Source organism: Protopterus annectens, chromosome 9.part0, assembly GCF_019279795.1.
Source record: "Protopterus annectens isolate FY-2018-M chromosome 9.part0, PAN1.0, whole genome shotgun sequence".
NCBI lineage: Eukaryota > Metazoa > Chordata > Ceratodontiformes > Protopteridae > Protopterus > Protopterus annectens.
In genome coordinates this window covers 967433930-967451130 of record NC_056743.1, presented here as the reverse complement: position 1 = coordinate 967451130, position 17201 = coordinate 967433930, and the positions used below count along the sequence as shown (strand labels likewise).

Genomic DNA, 17201 nt, shown 5'->3' with positions numbered 1-17201 from the left:
CACTACAGCTCCCAGAGTGTTCATCAAATGTATGGCAGTGGTCACGGCTCACCTGAGACGTCAAGGATTCCAGGTGTTTCCGTATCTCGACGACTGGCTCCTTTCAGCCACCACCAGGCATCAACTTCTCCAAGCCAGGGATTACACCCTAAATCTCTGCACTCAGTTAGGAATTTCGATCAACTACGAAAAATCCTCCTTATTGCCCTGCCAGTCTATTACTTTCATAGGCGCAAACTTAAACACTGTTCGGATGTCAGCAACCCTCACAGACCAAAGAATCTCAGATATCCAAAGTCACATGCGGATCATCCTTGCCAGCAAAAAGGTGCAAGCCAGAATGGTTCTGAAGGTGTTGGGCCTCATGGCTGCGGCCATTACCCTTCTTCCCTTGGCCCGCTTCTACATGTGTCTTCTTCAATGGCTGTTGTTCACCCAGTGGTCTTACCAACAACTTCCCATGCGTCACCAAATCCTGGTGACACAAATTTGCAAGAATCATCTATCATGGTGGATTTCTTCTCCCCAGATTCATCAAGGCAGACCCTTTGTATCCCCGGCCCCGGTAGCCACAGTCACTACGGACGCCTCCTTGATCGGGTGGGGGGGGTCATTATCAGGGCAGGATGGTTCATGGGACGTGGCAACCGTTCGAATACCACCTGCACATAAATGTCCTAGAGATGAGAGCAGTGCTTTTGACGTTGCAAGCCCTCAACGACTTTCTTCCCTTGGGAACAATTGCAGTTCACACAGACAACATGTCTGTAGTATGGTATATCAACAAACAGGGCGGAACCAAGTCCTACCCCTTGTGTCGAGAAGCTCTCAGACTTTGGCAATGGGCAATCTCCTCTCATCGGTTTCTGGTAGCAACGCATATCCCTGGGAAAACCAACATTTTAGCGGACAGATTGAGCAGAGCTATTCTCTTGCCTCACGAGTGGTCTCTCAAACAATCTATAGTGGAGGAGATTTTTCTAGAATGGGGCCGCCCATGTTGCGATCTTTTTGCTACTCCCCAAAACAGCAAATGCCCAGACTTCTTTTCTCTCTTCCCACTGCCAGGCCATCCCCCCAGAGACGCTCTAACCCAGGATTGGCCCCAGGGACTTCTTTATGCCTTTCCTCCCTTTCCGTTGATTCCACAAGTACTCCAGAAAGCCACCGTTTTGCTCATTGCTCCCTATTGGCCTCGACAGATTTGGTTTCCGTTCCTCCATCGTCACCTATTGGTGCAGCCGTGGCATCTGGACCCAGTGCCAGACCTTCTGATTCACCAATCGGGTCAGCTGCATCGCTCTATTCCTTTTCTCAACCTCACAGCTTGGTTGCTCCACTTCCTTCCTTAGCCAGGCTTCCTATGATCTCTAATCCTGTTAGGGATATCATAGTGGCTTCCCTTAAATCCTCTACTAGAAGGATTTATACCAGCAAGTGGAAATTCTTCTCTTGTTGGGCAAAAGATAAAAATATAGATCCCTTTACTGCCCCTGTTAATGAAATCTTTCATTCGGGCTCTTCATCTTCCACGGTCAAAGTTCAGTTGGCTGCTATCTCGAACTTTCATGTCGGGTTTGCAGATCACAACATTATTTCCCACAGGCTTTGTAGAGCCTTTCTAAAAGGAATTTTTCTCCTTAAACCTCCAGTCAGGAGTCGTCCTCCTCAATGGGACCTAAATCTAGTGCTGACATCCTTAATTATTCCTCCCTTCGAGCCAGCTGTTTCATGTTCCCTGAAGTTTCTTTCATGGAAAACACTCTTCCTTGTTGCTATTACCTCGGCAAGGAGAGTGTCAGAACTTCATGCTCTCTCTGTTCATTCCCCCTTATTTGGTCTTCCACAAAGACAGGGTATCCTTGAGAACTAATCCAACCTTTTTGCCTAAGGTGGCCTCGAAAAATAATTTGAACCAATCTATTGACCTCCCTGTATTTTTCCCTAATTACTCACAGATCGGAACAAAAATTACATTATCTTGATGTTCACCGCCAACTCTGATATTATTTGGACAGAACAAAACAATTTAGGAAATCCAATCAGCTCTTTCTTTCTTATGCTGAAAATAAGAAAGGCCTTCCTGTCTCCAAAGTGACCTTATCTAGATGGCTTTCTGCTACCATCTCCGAAATCTATCAGCTCAGGGGAAAACAGCTGTGCTCAAAACCAAAAGCGCATTCAACCAGAAGCTTAGCCACTTCCACAGCTTTTCAGGCTAGACTTCCTTTAGACACTATTTGTGCAGCAGCCACTTGGGCCACTCCTCATACCTTTGTTTCTTATTACAAATTGGATTTGGCCTCCAGGGATAGAGCCAGTTTTGGCTCTACAGTTCTCAAGAGTCTGTTCCATTGAGCCACCCAGGATAGAGGTGCTAGGACGCTGTCCCATCAAGCAGAATGAAGGCGAGATTGACAACTTAACATTGAGAAGTTATGTACCTACCATAACGTTCCATGTTAGTTGTCTTCTCGCCTTCTTTCTTGCGACCCTCCCTCCTGCCCCCTGGCCTGGACAGACCTTTTTCTCCCTATATGGAAGATTACTTCTTAAGATCAGCTAGTTGTTTGGTCTTCCTTATAGCCCATCCTTTAGGCTTTTTACCTTTCTTTCCTTCTGAGAAGTTTTTTGTGCTAGGTGTTATTGCCTATAGGTACCAAACGAGATCTGGGTACTTACTGCCTTGCATCATGGGATATGGGGCTGCCTCGAGCTGGTAAAAGTGACTCTTGAGCTTAGCAAAGTGCCGAGTCTGAGCCGAGGATTGGCTCCGAACCATCAAGCAAGAAAGAAGGCGAGGGAAGACAACTAACATGGAACGTTATGGTAGGTACATAACTTCTCATTTGAATGCATTCCTTGTAGTTTGTGTAAGTTGCAAACAGTTGATTGTAACTGTCAACATACTATCAGTTACTGCACCCAAACTGTAATTTACAAGTTGATCACCAGTCGAAGTATTGTATGGGGTAGCTCTGCTTTCATAGAAGTCGCATGTCATCTTGCACTTGAACAGTAGTTGACAACTCCTCCCTCATGGGGCTGTTTATCTGCTGAAAAAAAAGGCCAGACTGACTAAGAGCTGAATAGGCTATTTTTTAAATGAAATTGTTTGACAAGTTTTGTTACGGTAAGTGGGTACCTCTCAGAACTGAAGTGGTCTCTTTTTTTTTTGTGTCAAACTCAAAACAAGTTAGACTTTGTATAGAATGAAAGTGACTTCTTCTTCTTGACAGATTTATCAAGCGCAAAAAATTTGATGATGAATTGGTTGAGAGTAGTCTTGCCAAATCCTCTACAAGGGTGAAGGGTCCCACTTTGATGGAGCCAGGGAGACATTCTGGTAGTGAACCATCTTCCAGTGAAAAGAAGAAGGTAAACGGCAGTCTCCTAGACTTTTTTGGGATGGATGAAATTAAGTATGAGTAGTTGGAGGGATAGCTGCATAGCCACTTAACTGACTGTGGTTGATGGTTCTGCCGACTGTTTTTTTTTTTTTGTTGCATGTTTTGCTTGGACATGTAATGATGATTTTTCTGTCTGGCTTGTACACGTGTCAGGATGGAGTGGTTAGGTCCGTGTTTCTGTATGTACTGTGCCTGCTGATTTATCTGAGACTTCTGTAGTAGTCTCTTGTGCTAATCCATTTTTTTAACCAATTTCATTAGAAAGTAAATGTCTTAAAACACTTGGGCAAGTGAGGATGTTTATCTGTCTTAAGCATTATTTCTGAACATGGGGCATGATTTCTGGGACACCATACAGTCTAACTGAGGTTTGTTTTTAAACTGTGGCATGTTAAGTTGTCTATCTTGCCTTCATTCTTGCTGGATGGGTTCGGAGCCGATCCTCTGCTCCGACTCGGCCAATACTAAAGCTCGAGAGCTAATTCCACCGGCTCGAGGCTTCCCCATATCCCACAATGCTAGGCGGTAACTCCTCAGATCTCGTTTGCCGCTTAGCTGACGAGGTGCTTTTCCAACTGGCTCTGCAGGTTAGTTAAATTTATTAAAGTTCTAGTAAACTTAGACCCCCTTTAAGTTAGTTTTTTGATAGTATTTAGTTAGTTACTTAGTCCTCTAGCACTCCCTTACAAATATCTTCCTTTTTCCAAAAATTTTTTCCAAGGGTTTTTTCCCTTAGGCCCCTTCCCACCCCTCCTAGTAGATGGAGTGAGTGTGTTTTTTTCTGTCGGGATTTTTTGTTAAATTTAGTTAAATTTAAATTTTAGTGTAATCTGTGTGTTTGTGTGGGTGATTGCACTAGACTTGTCTTTAGATATGTCTAAAGAATCGAAGGTCTCAGGCTTTAAGAAGTGTGACTCGTGCTGTCAGAAGATGTCTCTGACAAATGGTCACACTTCTTGTGTGTATTGCCTGGGACCTTTACACCTGCAGGACTCTTGTGCTGTCTGTCATGATTTCAGCCCTAGAGTCCTGCAGGAACGTAAAAATTAATCTTAAGAGGCTTATTGAAGCCTGAAGGTCCCCCGACACAGTCTATGTCGGGGAAGCCTTCTAAGCCCTCCAGGCAGTCTGCTCCAGTGTCTGAGCCGTCCTCCGGAGGTTCAAAGGCCGTTCATACAGTTCAAACATTGGCTCCGGCCAGAGCCGATGATTCTAGACCTGCCACACACACCGTGTCCTCGGCTCCGGCTGGGGCCGAGACAGATAAGTCGAAGTCGGTTCCGATACTCTTGTCGGAACAGACTACTAGAAAGAGGTCCAGGTCTCCTATCGGCTCCGTTCATTCGGCTCCAGCGTCACCGCTCTTGTCTGAACGGAGCCATAGGTCACACTCCTCTAGGTCCTCCAGACTTTCGGACCATGATTTGCAGAGGGTGGTGAGTAGACTTAAGTCCGAGGCACTGGCCCAGATGTTACACAGCCCGACTCAACAGTCGATGGCTACCCCTGTTCCATTGGACATTCCTCCTCCGACTCTCTTGTTCGGAGCCGGTGCTGCTCGGAGCCGAGACTGTGGGAGCGTCGGAACCGATACCTTTCCTTTCGGCGCCGCCGTCGTCTGCTCTGATTTCCTCCTTGGAGGGATCTCGGTGCCGGACTTCCCTAGTCGGCTCCGAGGGGGCGAGTGGCATTGGACCCTTGTCTGACCCCGCTCTCCCTCTCGGTGCTTCGGCGCTGGTTAGTTCGGCTCCATCGGCTTCGGAGCCATCCTTGTTGGTGCTGGGGGAGGTTTTCGGCTCTTCGGAGCGGAGACCTCTGGCCCTGCCCGATAGGGGTGCCTTTGAGGTCATGCAGAGCGTGTTAGAACCTGGTACTACTCCACAGTCTGCTCCATCAGCCCCTCCCTCAACAGTGCCTGCGGCGATTTCTTCTCACCCCCTTGCTTCGGACTATAGAGAATCTGCGCCTCAAGTATCCCCAGTGGGAATTTCCTCCTCTTCCGAGGCCTCTCCTGATCTTGCAGGAGAACCCCCTAGGAAGAGACAGTGCAAGAGGAAGCACATTGACTCCCCTGAGTCTGTCACCTCTGACACTGATTTGGAAGATTCTGAGGGTTCCCCCTCTGAAGACGTCTCCTTTGCAGACATACTAGAAATCTTGAATCAGAGGGGGAATTGGCCAGCCCTTAACCCTTCAGAGGACGAATCAGTGTACCTTGAGGCGTTTGGTTCTCGACCTTCCACCTCCTGGGTGTCCCCTCCCTTTGACCCACTCATGGAAGTGGTGGCGAGGAAGGCTTGGGCGGCTCCTGACTCGGTGGAACCCACCCCTAGGAGGCCAGCCAAATTTATCACTGCCCCCAAAGACGAGGAGTTTTTGTCCAAAGGTGTCTCTGTGGATGCCATGGTGGTGGCTGCAGCCACCAAGAAGGAACTAGCGGATCCTTCGGTACCTGTTCATCCTCCTAATAAGGAATCTAGCACCATGGACAGGTACGGTAAGCGGATGTTCTCATCAGCAACCTTTTCTATGCGTTCGCTGAATTACCTGTGTCATTTCACTCGTCTCCAGAGGGACTTGCTCAAGGATATGAGTGAAGTGTTGAAGGACCCATCAGCTGTGGGGTTTCAGGATAGGATGAACTCCCAGCTGGCTACCCTTAATTCAGTAGTTAACTCCTCCATGCGCCTGATTTCGTACGCGGCTGATGGAGCGAGCAGAGCCGCAGGTACAGGGGTGGCCTTACGCCACCATGCCTGGATGCGGCTATGTAGCTTTGTGGACCCTTTCAAGGCGTCCTTCACTAACTCCCCTTTTGATGGATCATCTCTCTTTGGTCCACAAGTGAAGGATACTCGGACAAGGTGCGAGGTAGAAGGTAAGACTCTCTCTGCCGTCGGAGTCTGTTTTTCTACCTGTTCTAGATCCTACCCCAAGGGTCAGAAGGGGGGGGGGATGTGGTTCCGCAAACAACCACAGGGTGTCTTACCGGACGCACAGAGTTGTTTCCCCTCCAGAGGCAGAGGGGGGAACAATAATATTAGACGCCGTCCTAGAGGCAGAGGGGGCCCGCAGAATCAGGGTAGTCGAGAAACCTTCTCTGACAAACCCTTTCAGCACCCCTGAGGGGCTGCCCGACTGTCCACCTTCAGAGTCAGTCGGGGGAAGATTATCTCTGTACCCAAAAGCCTGGCTTTCCCTTACTCAAGACAAGTGGGTACAGTCCATCATATCCGTTGGCTACAGGATTCCATTCATTCACATCCCAAAACAATCCGGAAAATCCCTTCCAGACGTTCCACCCAGTCAAAGGGAGCAAGCAGCACTAGAAATTTCAAAGCTGCTAGCAAAAAGAGCCATTCAACCAGTTCCAGCAGACCAACAAGGATCCGGAATCTACTCTAAATTCTTTTTGGTTCCAAAGAAGACAGGGGACTGGAGACCCATTTTGGATCTCAGCAACTTGAACAAGTTTGTCAAGAAAACAAAATTTCGGATGGTCACGCTGCAGTCCATCCTGCCCTTTCTGGGTCAGGACAACTGGATGTGCTACATAGATCTCCAGGATGCGTACTATCACACCAAGATGAACAGACAATCCAGGAGATTTCTCCGCTTCAGGCTAGGGGCCAGTCATTTTCAGTTCAGAGCCCTGCCCTTTGGTTTCGCTACAGCCCCCCGAGTGTTCACCAAATGCATGGCAGTGGTCGCCGCTCATTTGAGGGGCCATGGATTCCAGGTGTTTCCATACTTAGACGACTGGCTCCTGACTGCCACCACCAGGCATCTACTTCTCTTGGCCAGAGACTACACTTTACGAACCTGTCAGACTCTAGGCATCTCAGTAAATTACGAAAAGTCTGTCTTGTCGCCTTGTCAGTCTATTACCTTTATAGGCTCAAGATTAGACAGTCAGTCTGTCAGCCAGACTCACGGAACAAAGAGTAGCGGATATTCACTCAGTGGTCTTTTCAACTTCTGCCAATGTCCCACACTATCAGCATATCTCAGTCATGCAGGAATCATCTTTCCTGGTGGGTCACATCGCCCCAACTTCTAGGGAGACCCTTCATTCCTCCGCCCCCGGCTGCAACTCTGACAACGGACGCCTCCCTGATCGGGTGGGGGGGCATTACCAGGGCAGGACAGTCCAGGGCACGTGGCAGCCGATAGAGTGCCACTTGCACATAAATGTTCTAGAGATGAGAGCAGTGCTTTTAGCGTTGCAAGCCCTTCAGGACTCTCTTCCCAAGGGAACTATGGACAATATGTCCGTAGTGTGGTACATCAACAAGCAAGGCGGGACCAAATCCTTTATGTCGAGAAGCACTCAGACTGTGGCAATGGGCGATCTCTTTTCAGCGCTCCCTGATAGCAACGCACATTCCCGGCAAGTCCAATGTGATGGCAGACAGATTGAGCAGAGCAATTCTCATGCCTCACGAGTGGTCTCTGAAAAAATCAGTGTTGGAAGAAGTTTTTTGAACTTGGGGCCAATCTTGCTGCGATCTTTTTGCCACTCCCCAAAACAGCAAGTATCCCGATTTCTTCACCCTCTTTCCCCTACCAGGCCATCCCATCAGAGACGCTCTAGCTCACGATTGGCCTCCGGGACTCCTGTATGCTTTTCCCCCCTTCCCACTGATACCTCAGCTGATTCGGAAAGCCATCGCTCTGAAGGCCTTAATGATCCTCATTGCCCCTTATTGACCTTGACAAGTGTGGTTTCCCTTTCTTCACCATTACCTTTTAGTGCAACCATGGCATCTGGACCCAGTTCCAGATCTTTTGACCCATCAATCGGGTCAGCTGCACCAATCCCTTTCTTCTCTGAACCTCACAGCGTGGTTCCTCCAATTCCAACCTTAGCCAGGCTCCCCTTAATATCTCATACAGAGATATTTTGATCGCTTCTCATAAGTCTTCTACCCAGAAGATTTATAGCAGCAAATGGAAACGTTTCTCTTTATGGGCAGTGTCCAGGGAAATAGACCCCTTTACTGCTCCTATTCAGACCATTCTGGATTTCCTAGCTGAGCTTTTCCAAGCAGGCTGTTCTCCTTCTACTATCAGGGTTCAATTGGCGGCTATATCTAATTTTCATGTGGGGGTGTCCGAGTCTACTATTATGTCTCTCAAACTCTGTAAAGCCTTTTTGAAAGGAGTCTTTCTTCTTAAGCCCCCTATCAAGGATCCACCTCCTCCATGGGATCTGAACTTGGTTCTAGCATCATTGATTCTACCCCCCTTTGAACCTGCGGCTTCATGTTCTATGAAGTTGTTGTCTTGGAAAACGCTTTTTCTAATGGCCATCACTTCCGCTAGAAGGGTATCGGAACTCCATGCTCTATGCTGTCGTCCCCCGTATTTACTTTTTCACAAAGAAGAGTATCCTTGCGTACCAATCCATCCTTTTTGCCCAAAGTGTCCTCTCAAGCAAATCTGAATCAAACTATTGATCTCCCAGTTTTTTTCCCCAACTATGGCAACAGGTCAGAATAGAAACTGCACTGTTTAGATGTTCATCGCCAACTTAGGTAGTATTTAGACAGGACTAAACAGTTTAGAAAATCAGACCAACTGTTTGTTTCATATGCGGAAGGCAAGATGGGCCTTCCAGTCACTAAAGTGTCACTTTCTAGATGGCTTACTTCTACGATCACTTTTGTTTATGAGATTTTAGCCACATCCATAGCCTTTCAGGATAGGCTTCCTATTGATTCTATTTGCTCAGCAGCCACCTGGGCTTCCCCTCATACCTTCATTTCTCATTACAAGTTGGACATAGCCTCCAGAGACCGTGCCAACTTTGGTTCCACTGTTCTCAAGAGTCTGTTCCATTAGGCCACCCGGGACAAGGTGCTAGGGACGCGGTCCCATCCAGCAAGAATGAAGGCGAGATAGACAACTTAACATTAAGAAGTTATGTACCTACCATAACGTTCCATGTTAGTTGTCTTCTCGCCTTTTTTCTTGCGTCCCACCCTCCTTCCCCATAGCCTGGACAGACCTAGAGGAGATTGTCTTGTGACCGTTCAATCCTTTTCTCCCACGCTTTACCACCTCTATATTTTTCCTCTGTTAGATTTAAGACACCTCATAGTCAGCCCTGTAGAGGTGGGTTACCCTTCTCCATGTTATGGAGTTTTCTTGCTTGGCCTAGCTTTCAAACGAGATCTGAGGAGTTACCGCCTAGCATTGTGGGATATGGGGGAGCCTCGAGCCGGTGGAATTAGCTCTCGAGCTTTAGTATTGGATCCTCGGCTCCGAACCCATCCAGCAAGAAAGAAGGCGAGAAGACCACTAACATGGAACGTTATGGTAAGTACATAACTTCTTATTCTTTTTGATTGCATTTGGCTTGCCTTATGATAGGTTAATGTACGTGTGCATTATCTGGATTTAACAAGTTGGACCTCTACTTGTTTGTGGTGTCCTAACCAGTCTTCCGATATGTATGTATTTTTTGAAGTGTCTGCTTCATTACTCTAGTGACTCTCTGCGGCCTGCCTTTTAGCATTCTTCCCCCCCACTTGGTCACTTACATTGTAGGACAGCATTCTGAAGTAGCTAGGATTTTATTTCGGCAGAAAGGGAAAATATTTTTTATTGGAAATGTTTTCTGCACTTGTTAATCCTTTTGCTTATTTTCAGCAATTTTGACTAATGCGGGAGTTATCGAGTCAGTGATGTCCGACTAAAACATAATTGGCATGTCTGTGAGTCAAGTGATGTCTGACCAAAGCATATTCGGTAGCATTTTTCTGTAATCTAATGTAACAGCAGTTGAATGCTTTTTTTTTCGTGTTAAAACAAGTAATTTTGAAAAGTCTTATGTAAGCAATTAGAAAACAAGTATTCTTGTTTATTTCAGGACTGGGCATTTACTGTGGTAAGCATATGTTGATAAATGGGTAACCCAGTAGTACATGTATTTTATGAACAGGTGAAAATTTTACAGATTATAAACCCACCTTTTTTCCACCTGATAATTGCTTGAAATGGTGAGCATGCACCCATGAGGAAATCCAAAGTGAGGTTGGGCGGGTGAGGTATAGGATTTGTGGAAGTGTTGGTTTACTGGTCTTTTAAGGAGATTGCAGTAGAAGACACGTGTTTCTACTTAATCTTCATCCGTCAGTAGAAGATGATGACCATGTCCTTACAAACACTGATCAGCAAGATGCATTTCAGACTGCTGCCGTTAATGTGTTAAAAAATCTTTTGTCTGGAAGACTTTTTGACAAGTACCATAGATGAGGGTATCACACAGGCCTGAGAAGTGTGTGGCAGTCCGTCAAGATGTGAAGCACCCTGTTTTTGCACCATGCAAGAAGCATGCCAGTGTTTATGGTCAGGGGGGTGAGTCTTTCAGCCAAATACATCTTTCTTTGGTTTAATGAAATACTTTCACTAATACATCCACTTTGTTTTGCTGTTGAGTTCTTCAGTAAAGGCACGGCAACTTTTAAGTCAAGAATAAAAGCTCTTTAGTTTGTAATTTGCAAAACAAAATACATTGTGCACCATGAAGCAGCATTATACTTCAAAAATACTCTATCCTTTGTTTTTAATTATTTTCATCCAGCAATAGTCTATATTCTAACAGAAAAGAAACTAATGTAGCACTCCAGCCAAACGCCCAAAAATGCAGTAAAAGAAAAGCGCAAAACTGTACAGGTGGATAATTTTAGTAAAGTAAAACAGAACATATAAAAAAACCCAGTAAGCATTTTACAGAAACACTGCTTCTTCAGACCATAAAATGACTTAAACAAGCATTTAAAATGAGATCAGCCAACCAATGAGAACAATACAGCCATTTAAAACATAATGGTCTCCTTTGCTTTAACTCGAGTCTTAGAGACCTTACCATTTAGACCAAAATATGTATCCGCCTGCAGGTTGTAATATCCAGTACAACTCCCTACCTTCTGTGATATTGCTAATGTCAACTAGTCATTCTCCCAAGGCAACAGCCTCCACAGCCTTAAATTTAAAACAATGTTGATTCCCCCATCTTCAAAACATGTTTAGCTAGTGAATTTTTAGGGTGATTACTTGTGTAATGTCCCGAACACGTTATCTAATCCTATCCTTAAAACACTGATCTGTCTTTCCCACATGGGACTTACCACAAGCTTGACATTGGGCTAAGTAAACAAGGTACTGGGTGAGGCAACTAGCCAAAGACTTAAAATGTTACCTTTTAGTAGCAGGATGTATGAACATGCTATTAACTGTCAAAAAGATGGCAAAAATTACATGCACCACTCAGAAAAGTGCCAAAGTTCAGAGTCCGTGGCAGTTGTCCTTTGTTATAACATAAAATACATTTGAGAGATTTCCTGTTCTTAAATCCGAAAGATGGTTTGTTCCCTAACATCCCATTTAAGGAATGATCAGTCGTAGGAACATGAGTTCTTTTCAGTGATTCCACAGATAGAGCCAATATTACCATAATACATCAAAGAAACTGATACCCCTGTCATGCAAAAATCAGAGTATATCATTATCTCCATTTGTTGCAGTAGCTTGCTCAGAATAATAGGGTTTACCTCGTTGTAATCTGAGTATTAATATCTGATAAATCCATAGCCAACTCATGGTTGATGTATCCCCTTTCCAGTAACTGTTTTTTTCATAGTGTCAGTCTCCGTTCTAAACATCTCACCTCTATTATGCAATCTAGATAACCTTAAAGCCTGTCCTTGCACTATATTCCTGTAGATTCTAGGTGGATGTAGGCTCTGTCGATGCAGTAAATGGTTTCTGTGACATGGTTTTCTAAACCTACTGGTGACAGTTTTATAAAGCGAGTCCCTTTCTAGTCTTAACATCCAAAAATGTAATCCTAGACTCCGAGACCTTAGCCTCAAACCTTAAAAAAAAAAAAAGCACTAGTCTGATGCAAATAAGCAGTAAACTGTTCAAACTCTTCAGAATTGCCTAGCCATAAAACAGACATCCTCCACAAGTCTGATAAAACTTAATGTGAGGTGTTAACCTGTTATTACGAAATACAAACCTAGACTCCCATTTTGCCATCACACAGTTAGCGTAGCTATTAGAAGGTGTCCCCATTGTCACGCCTGATTTCTGGCGAAAATACCTACCTAGGAAAGAGAACATTTTCCAGAATGGTCTCGATAAGTAGACAAAACAAATCTACCAATCATAAATCGTAATCACCCTGAGTCTGCAAAAAGTTTTAACATGTATTATATCCCTGTGGTATTATGGATAACAGTAAACAATGAAACAAACATCCATAGTAGCAAAAAGAACATTTTCCTCCACAGGTACATCACCTATACACTTGTATAACTGTGTCAAGAATTGTTCTGTGTCAAGCAAGGTGGTATCTATTTTATCCAAAACGACTCTCCAATGTCTCTACAAAAATGGATAAGGGTTTCCATTATCCAGCCACAGCCAGACACTAGTTCTGAATGGGGGGTGAACTATATCCTTGTGGACTTACCTACTTTCGAAGCATTACGTAATCAAAGGTATATCCACCATAAAAAAGTTGTACTGTTCAGAACTTGTAACACTGTTAGATAAACAATTGCATTACATAAAATATACTCCTCCACATATTCTCAATATCCTGCATAGAAACGACCTCATGAACATTGACATCATGCAACATGTTTAAAACACTATCCTTGTAAAACTCAGCATCCGTATTACCAAGGCTCCCGCTTTATCTGCCAGCTTAACAACTAATAGAAGTATCAGTCTGAAGAACCTGTAAAGCTTGCACGTTCTGCCATTGTTAAATTATGGAAACATTTCTTCAGTGTGCTATACTCATTGTTAAATAAGTCAGTCATGCTCACATAAATTACAAAATACCTCCAAAGTTGGATTTAGAGCAGAGCAAAAAGTACTGTTTTTTTTTAAAAAAATACTCGCTTGATGATTGGGATACAGCGTATGAATTGTAACATTTCTAGCAAACAGTCTGTCTAAAGAGACTTCACCTAGCATTGACATACCAGTGGGAATAAAAGATAGTTCTCTCCGAAGAACAAACTCTTCATGGGGAGTAATAACCCTCCTCAAAATGTTGATAATCAGGGATTCATTCGTTTTTGCCCATACTTTCTTCAGTGTGTGTAGATCGTCTAGGTGATTGCCTCTCCTGTTGCGCACTCTGCTGTGGGAGCGGCCCCTCTCCGGGATATCCACATTCCGGATTGGTAAGGGAAGACTTGGAAAAACTTGCTTCTGTCCAGTTTTGGCAGAACATTTAGGTTGCACTTCCATATTAGTAGTATTCAAAACAATATCAGCACTGGAGGCTGTAGGACGTGGTTTCCCTCTCATCACTGGTGCTTCTTGTAAACTAGTCACTGACGTAGTTTCTGAATCAGCGCTGTGTGTCTTGTGCCAGAGGAGGGGCGTGTCCCTTAGACCCTGAAAACACTCATCCCTGATTAAAGTCCATAATATCTCTCTGCAATTTCTTCTGTTTCTTTAGTCTCAGTTCATAAGCTGAGATGGTCCCAAAAATCTCTTCTAAAGCAGACTCAGGCAAAGTCATTGGGAAATTTTTTTGAAGCTTATGTATACGTTCTGTCAGTCACTCGAAGATGATTCCAACGGTTTAGAAAGTCCATCAGTAATCTTACATACACAAAACTAGTATCCAGATTTAGTTTCTGCCAATCTTTATGCAGGTCTGGATATTTAGTGCCAAAAGTGGACATCTGTAATACATGCAAGCCCCTAGGCATGACTGCATGTTGAAGGCAAGCTTCCATATGAAAGTGTTGCCACTTCAAACATTTAAACTCTGAGCATTTTCCAGCTGCGTAATATCGTAAAATGTAGTGAGATCAGCACCTCCAATATCTATGGTAGAGTCTTTCTCATTAAGGTCCAGCATCAGCAAAGGGTTGGATTCAGAACTAATAATCCGTTGTAATTGACAACCATAGTTTCCAGGACCAATAGGATTGTATCACAACTCCGTATCTCTTCCTTCTGCCTTAGTGCTCCACAAGTAAAACGTGAAATATAACGGAAAAGAAACTAATGTAGCACTCCAGCCAAATGCCCAAAAAATGCAATAAAATGAAAGAGCAAAGCTGTACAGGCAGAAAACGTTTAATAAAATGGAACATATAAAAAATGGCAAGCTCTTTTGCAGAAACGCTGCTTCTTCAGACCATAAACAACTTAAGCATTTAAAATAAGCTCAGCCAACCAGTGAGAATAAATAGTCATTTAAAACAGAATGGTCTCTTTTGCTTTACCTTAGTCTTAGAGACCTTATAATTTAGACCAAAATATGTATCGGCCTGCAGATGTAATATCCAGTACAACTCCCTACCTTCTGTGATATTACTAATGTCAGCTAGTCATTCTCCCAAGGCAACAACTTCCACAGCCTTAAATTTAAAACAATGTTGATCCCCATCTCCAAAACATGTTTAGCTAGTAAATGATTATAACTGGGAGAATAGATCTTTAGCCTAAGTTTGTTGTCTGGGGTCCTATTTTCTGTTGATTAAAGAAAAACACCGTTCTCAGTCTTCTTTTCAAAGTTTTAATGGCAAATGAGTGCTGCTTAGATGGACATTTTATAGTCTGAATTTATTCAACAGAAAATAGGACCCCAGGCAAAACATTTAGGCCGGAATTTGTCTGTTCATCTGAACAGTCTTTATCAAGACTCCAAGGATACTCTTATTTGAGCTTAAACTGTCCACCGATAGCACCCAGAACAGCCAGTATAATATGAACTATGGGAGCTGGCTAAATATCCAATGTTAAGTTGTCCAATCTTGCCTTCGTTCTTGCTGGATGGGTTCGGAGCCAATCCTCTGCTCTGACTCTGCCACTTACTATAGCTCGAGAGCTCTTTACTGGCTCGAGGCTACACTTTATCCCAGAATGCCCAGAGTCCGCTACCCAGATCTCGTTTGCCACTTTAGCTGCGAGGTTGTGTTCATACTGGCTCAGGCTTAGTATAACTTTTTTCTCTACTAAATTCAAATAATTTGCTTAAAAATTTGATATATATTTTCTCTCTTATAGTAGTTTGTAAGTTTATTTTATTGTAAACCCCTTATCTCGTCCTTGTGGTGTTTTTTGTGCTGTTGGCAGTCGCCCCTTAGTCGCTAGGCGTTCTGTTTTTCCCTTAACTCATTTAACTTAGTGCCCCCCCCCAAAAAAAAAATTAAGGACAGCCTTTTAAGTTAGAGGTTCTCCTTTAAGGTCTTTATTAATATAATTTTTAGTTTACTTTTGTACAGTCTTTTTGGTAAAATGTCTAAGGAAGTTGAAACCTCAGGTTTTAAAAAGTGTGACTCATGCTGTCAGAAGATGTCTCTAACAGATGGGCACACTAGTTGTGTTTACTGCTTAGGGGCTTTGCACCTGCAGGACTCTTGTTCTGTTTGTCATGCCTTTAGTCCAAGGATCCTACAGGAGCGGAAAAACAAGCTTCTCCTCCATGGATTGTTAAAACAGGATTCTCCGGCTAAAACATCTCAGCCAGTGAAACCTTTTAAACCAGTCAAGCCGTCTGCTCCATGTTCGGAACTAATTTGTGAGCTTGACAAACCAATTGTGTCAGTGCCCTCTGGCACCGACAAGACTACTCCTCCGTCTGCTCCAACTGTTACTTTGGATCCACAAATGAGCTAGGTCTCCTTCATTAGATACGTTCTCTTCCAATCCCTATCAACATCCCTGAAGGGCTGCCCGACTGCTCAACTCTGGAGGCAGTCGGGGGAAGGTTTTCATTGCACCCAATCACCTGGTAAAATATTACAAAAGACAAATGGGTACTAGCCATTGTATCCGGAGGTTACAAGATTCCCTTTCATCAATCCCCTTTGATTTCAAAACAATCCATCCCAGGTGTTCCACCCAATCTAAGGGATCAGGCAGTGTCAGAAGTTTCAAGACTGCTAGAAAAAGAGCCATCCGGGAAGTCCAACAGACCAAGTAGGATCCGGAACTTACTCAAGATTCTTTAGTGCCCAAAAAGACAGGGGACTGGAGACTAATTCTGGATCTTGGCAGGTTAAACAAATCTGTACAAAAAGAAAAGTTCTGGATGGTAACACTGCAGTCCATTCTCCCCTTTCTCGGTCAGGACAATTGGATGTGTTTCATAGATCTTCAGGACATGTACTTTCATATAAAAATGGACAGACAGTCCAGGAGATTTCTACGCTTCCGGCTAGGGGCCAGTCATTACCAATTCAGAGCACTGCCCTTTGGTCTCAACACAGCCCCCAGGGTGTTCACCAAATGCATGGCAGTAGCTACAGCTCACCTGAGACGTGTAAGATTCCAGGTGTTTCCTTATCTGGACGACTGGTTCCTCACTGCTACCACCACCAGGCAACAACTTAGAGGCACGAGATTACACCATCACATCCTGTGCTCAACTAGGCATCCCAATAAACTTTGAAAAATCTGACTTGTTGCCCTGTCAATGTATTACATACATAGGAGCAGAGCTAAACACAAGAAAAATTATTGTAAAATTGCCTCAGGAAAGCATTTCCATTATTCGAAAACAGGTGTCACTTCTCCTGCGGAGCAAAATAATTCAAGTAAAATATGTTCTTCAAGCTCTAGGGTCCATGGCAGCAGCCATTCTTCTAGTTCCCTTAGCACACTTTCACATGAGAACCCTTCAGTGGCTTCTTTTCACACACTGGTCCTTCCAGGAATTACCCATGTCTCACATGATGCTAATTACAGAATCTTGCAAAAGACACCTTTCCTGGTGGATGGTCTCCCCACTAGTTGCTCGGGGCA

At 44.2% G+C, this 17201-nt stretch overlaps 1 protein-coding gene across 1 annotated transcript in view; it reads left to right on the top strand.

The window, feature by feature from the left end:
- Window positions 1-17201, top strand: part of MCRS1 (microspherule protein 1) — a 1081536-nt gene that overhangs the window by 42815 nt on the left and 1021520 nt on the right. Inside the window, exons 3-4 of the mRNA XM_044083711.1 lie at window positions 3240-3378; window positions 15176-15216. Coding sequence (XP_043939646.1) covers window positions 3240-3378; window positions 15176-15216 — 180 coding nt within the window. The remainder of the gene's footprint in view (window positions 1-3239; window positions 3379-15175; window positions 15217-17201) is intronic.